The sequence below is a fragment of the Helobdella robusta genome, assembly GCF_000326865.2.
Source record: "Helobdella robusta unplaced genomic scaffold HELROscaffold_62, whole genome shotgun sequence".
NCBI lineage: Eukaryota > Metazoa > Annelida > Clitellata > Rhynchobdellida > Glossiphoniidae > Helobdella > Helobdella robusta.
In genome coordinates this window covers 79,358-90,412 of record NW_008705346.1, presented here as the reverse complement: position 1 = coordinate 90,412, position 11,055 = coordinate 79,358, and the positions used below count along the sequence as shown (strand labels likewise).

General features: G+C 32.2%; 1 protein-coding gene across 1 annotated transcript; it reads right to left on the bottom strand.

Moving 5' to 3' along the window:
• Nucleotides 1-824: 824 nt before the first annotated feature.
• On the bottom strand, nt 825-7,618 carry HELRODRAFT_180458 (hypothetical protein; the record flags this gene model as incomplete). The annotated part of the gene is made up of 17 exons (XM_009029773.1): nt 825-977; nt 1,063-1,078; nt 1,266-1,354; nt 1,507-2,171; nt 2,393-2,597; nt 2,779-2,892; nt 3,214-3,290; nt 4,174-4,342; nt 4,500-4,649; nt 4,921-5,010; nt 5,133-5,186; nt 5,311-5,465; nt 5,935-6,120; nt 6,390-6,471; nt 6,634-6,723; nt 6,817-6,915; nt 7,316-7,618. 17 exons carry the CDS (start codon nt 7,616-7,618, stop codon nt 825-827), a joined length of 2,697 nt encoding a protein of 898 aa, XP_009028021.1.
• Nucleotides 7,619-11,055: the final 3,437 nt, after the last annotated feature.

Genomic DNA, 11,055 nt, shown 5'->3' with positions numbered 1-11,055 from the left:
ATATATATATATATATATATATATATATATATACTCACATACACACGCAAACACATATACACAAACACATATGACCATAAATTATTGTACATTGATCGATCCTATTTCAATCCAAATACAGTAATAAATATGATATTTTGCCTGTGTTTAGTGGGTTCAACTTTTAAATTATATTACTTTAGAAAGATGAGTGAATAATTTCATCTTTTGTAGTTGTTGCAGCGGCGGCAGCAGCAGTAGTAGTAGTAGTAGTAGCAGCAGAAGTAGTAGTAGTGGTGATAGTATAGTAATAATAATAGTAATATGACGTTTAACCATTTTTTAAAAAATTTATAAAAAACAATTTTATATTTTCAAGTTAGGCAGAGGAGGAAAGATATTCGGCAGGCTTTTGTCGAACGCTCCACCGTTCATTTTATCATTTTTATTTTTATTATTCCTATTATTTTTATTATCATTATTATTTTTATTATCATTATTATTTTTATTGTTGTTATTATTACTATTTATATTTATTCTCTGGAGTTTGTTTAGATTTTTGCCATCCTGTTTGAAGAAAGTTCTGTTCAGACGAGAATCTTTGTTATCCATATTATTATTATTATTATTATTATTATTGCAATTATTATTACTATTATTAATGTTATTTTTATTACTGTAATAATTATAAATATTAGTATAATAATTATTATTATCCATAATTTTGTTGGAGGCACTGGAGTTCCAGTTTTTGACGATCCCGATCGTCATGTCAAAATTCCTGGCGGAGTTGAGACCTCTTTGAAACGTTGGTGATTGGTTGTTATCGGGGAAAGAAAAAGGAGTTATGGTAATGTCTGTGGTTGTGGTAGTCGTAATTGTGGTAGATGTCGCCACTGCTTCCTCTTCTGTTGTTTCTGTCGTTTGTGGTAGCGTGAGAATGGTTGCAGTGTTGGGTTGTTGCTGGGAGGAGGATGTGAATGTTGTACTGAATGTTGCTGTTGTTGTTGTCAATTTGTTGAAGAGTTTTGAAACATTTTTTTGTTGTTGTTGTTGTTCGAGTAGTAATTTGTCTTGACTCACTGGCCTCATTTTGTATCTGATGATGATGATGATGGTGGTGGTGGTTGTGATGATGACGACGATAACGACAACGATGATGATAAAAATTTGCGTTCTTGCACTATTTTCATCAAATTTATCATCGTCATCTTCATCACCATCACCACTACTATCATCATCACCATCAACTACAGCAGCAGCAGCAGCACCACCATCATCTTGACCTTTGAACTATCCTGTTATAGAGCGGTGGCTTGCAGTTGTTCACTGACATGTAAGCCCCAAAGTACCGCCTCTGTAACGATAGCTGCTCCTAATTTGCATATTTATTAGTATTGTTATTAATATTATTTAATTAAATTATGTAAAAATATGAATAATGAAAATTATAATGATGGTGGTTAAGAAGAAATCAAATGTGTTTGTTTCTAAATTGTAATGAAATGACGACAGCTGAAGCCTTACCATCAGTCCCCTCCTACCGCAATCATCATCATGGCCTCCTGTGACGTCACCGTCGTAATCCGGATCATTACCAGCACCAGCGCAAGCAGTATCGTTATCATCGCCACCACCACCACCACCTCTGCAATCATCATCATCAGCAGCATCATCATCAGTGTTCACTGTTAAATGAGGAACATTCTTAACTTCTTTCGGCTTTCTGCTTTTAGTTTCTGCTTTTTTAACTTCTGATTTATCGCCCCGATCATCATCATCATCATCATTACCGTCTTCATCATCATCATCGTCTTCATCACCATCATCACTGCTTGCACTAACACCGCCCTCGGATTTTTTCTTCTTCTGTCTCTTTCTCACCCTGCAGAAATTTTTCTCCACGATAATTTCCTCTTTTAGACTTATGACGTCATCAACATTTCTTTTGTAATCATTATCATCACCTACCCTATCATCATCAGCAGCAGCAGCGGCGGCGGTATCGAGATTGGTGACAGCTTGAATGTTCGTGATAATAATCGGTTCGGTATCGTTTCGAACCGGTAGAATATTCGTTACGGTTCTTTTATTATTTGAATCGATTGTGGTCGATTTTGTTGACGTCATCATTGTTTTGAAATTATCGAGTAGTTGTTTTTTTATTTCTTTGTATGCGTCTACAATATCGTCTTTCGATGGAGAAAAAAGCATAAATGATACAAATTTAAAACTGGAAAAAATTTTATAAACATTTATCAATCTAGAGAATGCATCTAAAAATAATGAAACCAGCAACTAAGAAACATACCAAGCAGATCAAAAACACCATACAACACAACAAGAAACAAAAACAACACTCAAACGTAGCAACAACAACATCAACAACAACGTTAAAAGAACTAGCGCAGACCTTGCCTAACGACAACATCAAACCAATCATTGCTGACTTTCGACTTCTCCTCGTATAACTTCAACCTCTCCATGTTTCCAGCTATCTGGCATTCATCGTAGCATCCCTTCTTGAGTAACCTTGATTCGTATGTTAGGTCGCTTGAGGGCAGGGTGAGTATGAGGTGGGGTGCTTTAAAGAGGGTGTTCTTCAGTGTAAGGATACCCTAATTGTGGGGTGGCGATGGAAAAGATGTGGCAGCCAATCAAGATCAACCATTCGCAACCAAGCAAATAATCACAACCAATCTTTCACAACTATCCAATCACAACCAAAAAATCACAACCAATCGACCAACCAATCGCAATCATCCAGTCACGCCAATAAGCCAATCACAATCGAGCAACCTCCCACTCCATCTGGCAGAGGCAAACAACTTTCTGACTTGCGACATTTTCAAAGGCCTGCCTACTCAGTCCGTACAAGTTGTTCTGATAACTATACGTTAGCATGAAGACGCCCTAGTTTTGTTCGTGTGTGTGTGTGTGTGCGTGTGTGTGTGTGTGTGCGTGCGCGTGAGTTATTTTTGTACGTGCTAATATGTGTGTATAGCAGACAAAACAAATAAGTGAGAGAATATGTAGTTGAATAATGAAAAAAAAATCTTATAATGATGACGGAAAATTTATAAAGAGATACAGAATCGAACAAATGGAGAATATTATTTATTAAATAATTTATTAAAAAAGAAATAAACAAGCAAAATTAATAAATAATTAATAAAAAAATTAAACGAAGGAAAGTTAATTTAATTTAATAATTTAATAGGTAGACAGGCCAACCTCTTTCATGGAATCTTCGAAATGTTCCACTGTTACAAAGTAGAACTCCCTACCTTCCAGCTCATATTCAAATGGCTCTCTTGTTGTATGTAGAGGTCTGAAGGAGTTCAATCAATCAATCAATCAATCAATCAATCAATCAATCAATCAATCAATCAATCAATCAATCAATCAATCAATCAATCAATCAATCAATCAATCAATCAATCAATCAATCAATCAATCAATCAATCAATCAATCAATCAATCAATCAATCAATCAATCAATCAATCAATCAATCAATCAATCAATCAATCAATCAATCAATCAATCAATCAATCAATCAATCAATCAATCAATCAATCAATCAATCAATCAATCAATCAATCAATCAATCAATCAATCAATCAACCAATCAATCAATCAATCAACCAATCAATCAATCAATCAATCAACCAATCAATCAATCAATCAATCAGTCGTTTATTCATTAATTTATTTATCCATCCATTCATCCATCCACTCATTCATTCACTCACTCATCCATCCATCTATTCATTCATTCATTCACGGAACGAACGCGAAAGCAAGCAAATGTTTTAGATCGTGAGCCAGTTTAATACAGAGAGCCTGCTGTCCCATTCCATCCGGACCTGTCATTATAATTACGGGATAGCTGCATCCGCGTGTCGCCATCGTCCTACATTATCATAATTTATTCTAATTATTCGTGATTATTGTTATAACCATTGACCCAAATAATCATAATTTATTCTAATTATTCCTAAAAATAATTGTTATAACCATTGTCATACATTATCATAATTTATTCTAATTATCCGTGACAATTATTATTAATCATTAAGATTTTTTTACTATTTACTAATAATGTTGATTACAGTGAGTATAATCATCATCAACACCATCGTCTTCATCATTATCATCATCATCATTATCATCATCGTCACTATCACCATCACCATGGTCATTGTCGTCTTCATCATCAAAGTCTTCATCATCGTCGTCGTCATCATCATCTAACGAATCGAGCAGGTTGATTGGTTGCATGAACGCGTAGACCATGTTGGTCATGTGGTCACGTGCCGCCCGGTACTCCATTGGGGGGCAGTAGGTGATAACGGAGGATGACTACGTGCGTTGATTAATTAATTAACGTATTGAAAAATACCCAACGAATCAAAAATCTACCCAAGCAACCTGCCAGCCAACCATCATCCAACTAATCATCATCTCACAAATCATCCAATCAACAATCCAACCGGCCAACCATCTCTAGATAAGTGACGTCATCCCTATTAAGAGTGACCAAATTAGGAAGAAGATGAATGGCATAGAGTCTACATTGTGGTAACTCATTGATGGGATTTGAAAGGAAATTCAGATGGAAGAGATGCGGAAGGTGTTGAAGTTTTTTCAACTCCAATATATCCACTATCTTTGGTTATAAGATAAATGACGTCATGATAATATCGTAAAAATTTTGGCTTCAATGATGAAATCGCCAATGATATTCTTGAAAAAATTAAAAACTGAAACTTGCAATTGGAAAAAATTTATCATTTTCAACAAATTAAACTAAAAATAATTAGAAATAATTGTAGGATTTTGATATTAATCAAGTATATAATTATAATATTGATAATCAAAAGAGAGGAAAAGAGAAAGAAAGAAAGAGAAAAATAGAGAGCGAGAGAGAGAAAACCTACTTGATTGAATTCCAGGTTGAGCGATTGAAGGCAGTGCAACTCCTGCAAGCCGTCTAGTGTGCGTAACTTGTTGCAGGATAAATCTAAATTCTGTAAACACGTGTCACGTGATTTTTTTTTGTGGTCATCAACAAAATATGACGTCATAATAATTGGAACCATCTACATCATCATTCATTTTCTTCTTCATCATCATCCTCCTCACAACAAACCTGCAGAAAGCAGAGAGTCTCCAAGTTATCAACGGACGTTAGGCAGTTACTGGACTGATAAATCAAATAAAAACTATGAAACTAACTAATAATGAAAATGAATGGCGATGACACTGGCACACACACACACACACACACACGCACGCACGCACGCACACACACATAAACACCCTCACACAATAGTTAGCGCAATGACAAAATGTCTCACAAGATTAAGGTCAGTTAATGGTAGGTAGTTAAGATTTTCAACGTAACTGATGCAGTTGGATTTCAAATTAAGCCTGCAGAGGTACTTCAGGCCATGTAAACCTTTAATTTCTTTTATCCTATTACCTTTTAACCAAAGTTTTTCATGAAAAATTATTTAATTTTGTAAATATTTCATGGATTTAAATGAATATTTCTGAGTTTTATGCGGTTTGAAAAGTTTTATTAATCTACTTTGATCGTTCTGGTACATTTGATATGTTAGTTTTTAGTAGAAAAATTGATAGATAAATTTTTTTTAACAAGACGTTTTATTATCATTATCATTAGCGCAATTACAATTTAAAGGGAAATAACGGTACGTGTTATTAATTAGTTGGTAAGTGTGGTTTACATTGCGACGCTGGTATGGCGCAGAGGCCCGGTTCAAACTCAGTCTGTGGCAAAAGAAAAGAAAACCATCCAGCTTGTGTGAAGAGCAATTTAAAACAGCTTTGCATTCATCAGACTTGCGTAATAAAAAAACAAAAATGAATACAGTAAACTAAAAAAAATTGAAAATATATTGTTAATTTTTAAAATGAAATCAAAATACTTTCCAAATCTAGAGATTCGAGAGATCTGTACTGGGACAAGTCATCCATCTCTTCGATTCTGTTGAATGAAAAGTTGGCCACGACCAAATCTTTCTTAGGGCTACAGTACTTCAGAATGCAGTCGAGTTGGTTGTGGGAGACGTTAAGATTCAACAAATACTGCATGCATTCCAAGCCAGATATTTCTTTTCGATGGTGGTTTTAAATGAAGTTATCGATTTTTAAATTAAAGCCTAAAAGATAAAATTATGATTGAAAAGAAATATTTGTATATGTTAATTTAATAGTTATTTGATGTGTAAAATTCCTAGTTGGATTGTGTGATTTACGTCAATATACTAAAAATTTCAATTAAATTGTGATATATCTTGGTATTATACAGCATATAGAAATAATTATTACACCTAAATATATATAACATGTTACTTCGTTTTATTAATAATTAATTTCCAACCTCTGATACAGTTAAAGGAGAGGTCCAACATCAGAATGTTCTTGTACTTGGAGAGGATTGTCACATCGGTGAGGTTCCTATTCTATCATTTATTGGTGGAGACGCGTTCATTTGGCTGGTTCTCAATTTTGCAACTCTCAACACGTCATTCTATACTTATAAAAGTTGAACTTTCGCACATACACACCAGACACCAGACATCCACACGACACGACCTAAATACATACACACCACATACACACACCACATGCTGAAGTACACAGGCACGTATATCGCATTCATTCGTGAGCAAGCAGGGCTCTTCTACCGACTGAGCTAACTTACCGATCATGCGCTGGTGGGATGACGGTGATGAAGACGACGATAATAAAAATAATAATTTTAATAATTATAATATAATAATTATAATTATATTTATCATAAATACCGATAAACTTAAGTATCTATAAGCATAACTTGTCCCTAGCGCATCTTTTCTTAAGTTCCACAGACCACATTTAATCATTTCTGGGGTTAATACACCCGCCTAAATAATAATTATTATTATTTTATTATTATTATTATTATTATCTATCATTTAATGATAAATTGATAAACACTGTTATAAGATTATCGTATGACATTTACTGACAGGAACAAGCTATGATGCTAATTAAATATATTTCACCGTTCTGCACTTAACTTCACAATGAGCAAAATGGTCTTAACCTTTTATATTATTTTATACAATTTTTAAAAATTTTATCATTGCGCATTATTTAATTAACATTGACTTATATATATATATATATATATTTATCATTGTATGTTTTTTATGGTGAAAAATAAAAGATGTTCCCATTATTATTATTATTATTATTATTATTATTATTATTATTATTATTATTATTATTATTATTATTATAGTAAATTAATGTAGGACTTACGTCAGCTTCGTCGCTAACACCTGATCCAGAAACATTGCTATCTATGTTATTATCTTTGTTATTGTTATTATTGTTGACATTATTGTCAGTGTCATCAGTGTTATCAATAATAATATTATTGTTATTATTATTATTATTATTATTATTATTAGTAGTAGTAGTAGTAGTAGTAGTAGTAGTAGTAGTAGTAGTAGTAGTAGTAGTAGTAGTAGTAGTAGTAGTAGCAGCAGCAGCAGAAGTAATAGTAGTAGTAGCGGTGGTAGTTATAGTAGCATCAACGCAAACAACTTTCAATGCACTCATTTTATTTTTTGATAATGATTTTAATTTGTCAATTTTGTCCAATTATTAATAATTATTAATAAATTAAAAAATAATAAAATAAATAATTAATTAAAGTGAATTCATATATAATATAATCTAATCTGTTTAATTTTAATTTAAATCAAAATGTAAAATTGATACAATACCATCACCGTGTATGTTTTTTGTATGCATACTTAACAATAAACACTACATACAATACAACACATACACATGTTAGATTTTGTCGCTATGGTAACATCATACTTTAAAAAACATAAAACGATAATTTTTGAAATCCAAAATTAAGTATCTATGCAATTTTTTTAGATATTTTCTTCTGAAATATGGTCTAAATTAGTTAATTTTCAGTATAAAATCCATTCGACATTATTGATTAATAATAACAAATTGTTGAATTAGTTATCTTAATTACAAAATTTTAAAATATTATTCAGAATTAATTTATTAATCAGTATTAATCAATTAAATATTATCATATAGAAAAATAATCATTGTTAGAAGCAATATATATGGGCTACAAGTTTTATTCTCTTATTTTGAAGAGTTTATTCAATGTTTCAGCAGTTTTATAAAGAGAAAATTTGATAAATACAGGTCTATTTCAATAAAATTACAAAAAATTTGGCGTCTGGCATTTCTTCGCTAGCACATTGTTGTTATGGACCAATCACAAATAAAAAAAAGTTGTTTCTTTCTGTAAAATTCTTAATTAATTGTCATTTAACTATTCAATTGAATTCGACTTTTAATTAGATAACCACTTATTTAATTCATTATATATGATCTTCTTTTAGCGACAAGTTTAGTTTTGTTGTCTTTGGCAACCTTGCCGATTTTATTATTTGCAGTTAATTTTGCTTTGTGGGGTATTAATTCGTCATTTCGCGGTTGGTTCTTCAGTTTAAATGGACGGGTGAAAGTGTGGGTGGTTGATTTTAATGTTGTTGGTTTGAGAGCAAGTTTATCTGAGTCAGTTTTTGATCCAATGTTGATTCTGTAAGGATTATCTTTAAGATTCTTATGAGAAGATTTGTGGTTGAAGTTATAGTAACTATCCGCATAATGTCGAATTTTTGTTGGTTTCTTCATTGACTTGTACTTTTTCATTTTGTTGTGAATGACGTTAGCTAAATGCCTTCGCTTGTCAAGTTCTCTTTTTGCATCCGCTAAACTGATGAAATTCCTTCCCAACTTCTTATGCCTTCTTGAAAAATCTTTTTTGTGGTTTGAATGCTTCTGAGTTTCTGGAAATTTTTTTCCTTTATCATCTTTGATGATTTCCTCATAAGTTAGAGAACGTTTCTGTTTAGATTCTTTCACTTTTTTAAGTAATTTTTTGTTCTCTTCTTTCGCTTTCATCTTCAAATGAATTGGTACTTTATTTAAATTAGACGATTTTGTTTTTTTAGATTTCTTAGAAATTTCACTCGTATCTTTCTTCAAACTTTCTTTTTTCAAATTTTTGCTTCTCTTGAAAGAACTTATCTTTAAGTTAGTGTTTAATGCGCCCAGCGAATGGCCATAGGCAGTGCGATGATGAGGAGAATATTTCGTAGTTTTGACTTTATTTCTGCCCTGTTTGTCGTCAACGTCATCATGTTTCTTCGAATTTTTCTTAGCTATCAGTTTGTTGATATCAGGGTGATGATCGATCGCGTTCTTCTTGACTCGCTTGTGCCGGTTGAGTATTCTCTGCTGCAGTTTTAAGTCGTAGTTCGGTAATTTGCCACTATCATCATCAGGTCTTCCGCTGTGTTTCTCTGCTATAATTTCCTACAAAAATTTCATCATAGTTCAAAATTTTGTATTTAAAAATGTTCAAAAAAGTAGAAAATTTTAAATGTACTTTAGCGGTTGGCAGTTTGAAGCCATCGTGATCTGCTGAATAAATAAGATGATCACGATAGGTCCTGAATGATTCGACAGCTACAAACGTCAGCAGACATATTATTATAATTGTCCTTAATTGCTTCAACATATTTATTTTAATACTGCTGCTGAATTATTCTCATTCTAAATCATTCATTTTTTTTATTAAAATATACTCAAATAAAATAGATTCCAAGCAGCAAGTGACATAAGTAGATGCTTTTAAAGCGAATGTTGTAGCTTAGATGGATGCGTTGGACGCTGCTTTCTTATGCGTCGCAGCGAGTACGTAGCGTTTTTGCTCTTTGCGTGCGTGTATGTGTGTGCGTGTGTGTGTGTGCGTGTATGTGTGTCCTTATGTTTCTCTTGCTTAGGATATTATAAATTAAACTCTTTGATCATGAGTTAAATGCTAGGAAAAAAAATATAAAAATTATGATTTCTAAAGAATATTTCTTTTTAAAAAAGTCAATCATCTGATGAGTTAATAAACAAATTTTAATGATAAACGTAAAAATGATTTAAAAATAAATTTAAGTGAAAAAATCTTTATTCATTTCATTTATATTTATAAATACGGCAGCACCCTTATCGTTTGGGAACCACACAATTAAAATTATCGTTCGTACATTCTGCAAATTTATAATTATTTATAGATCATTTCAAATTTATCTGTGAACAATAATAACAATAATAATAAGATTAATAATTCAGTCGTTCATAATTAGTTTAATTTAGACAGATTAACGTTCAATAGATACATAAGACAGAAAAGAGCCATCATTATCGTTATCATCATCGTCATAATCTTCAGCGTTATGTACAAATCGTTATCATTGTTATCATTTCAATCGTTATCATTAACTTTACTGTAGCCGTTACAATGGACATCGTAGTTGTCATTATCATTATCGTTTCCCTTATCATCATCTTCATCATTATAAGCGTATATTAGGAAGTATAGAGACATATATGTCTCAATATCATCATTATTATACACACACACAAATACACATACATACACTCGCACGCACACACATGCACGCATACACACACAGTATGTATGTGTAAGTGTGTACATATACTGAACAATGCAATTATCAAACATTTCTAACATTTCTATTTGAGAACAAAAACCTAAGTCATATGGCAGATAATAATTCTGTAGAGATAATTTCGTAAATAATAATTTTTTAGATCACACATAATTATAAACTACGCCATCATCATCGTCGTCGTCGTCGTCATCACCATTCATTATCTTAATAATCATCCTTATCATCATCATGAAATCGTGTTGAATAACAGTTGTCACGTGATTACATTACCTACATCGCAAATTTGTTATCATCATAATCATCAATGAAACCAACATCATCACTATCATCACCATCTTCTTCATCATCAGCAGCGTCAGCACCACATTATGATACAATCAATCATCATCATCATCCTGACCATCATCATCATTACCATCATCATTATCGTCATCATTTTCATTATCATCATCAGCTGCAGCAGCATCATCATCACAAAATGCAACA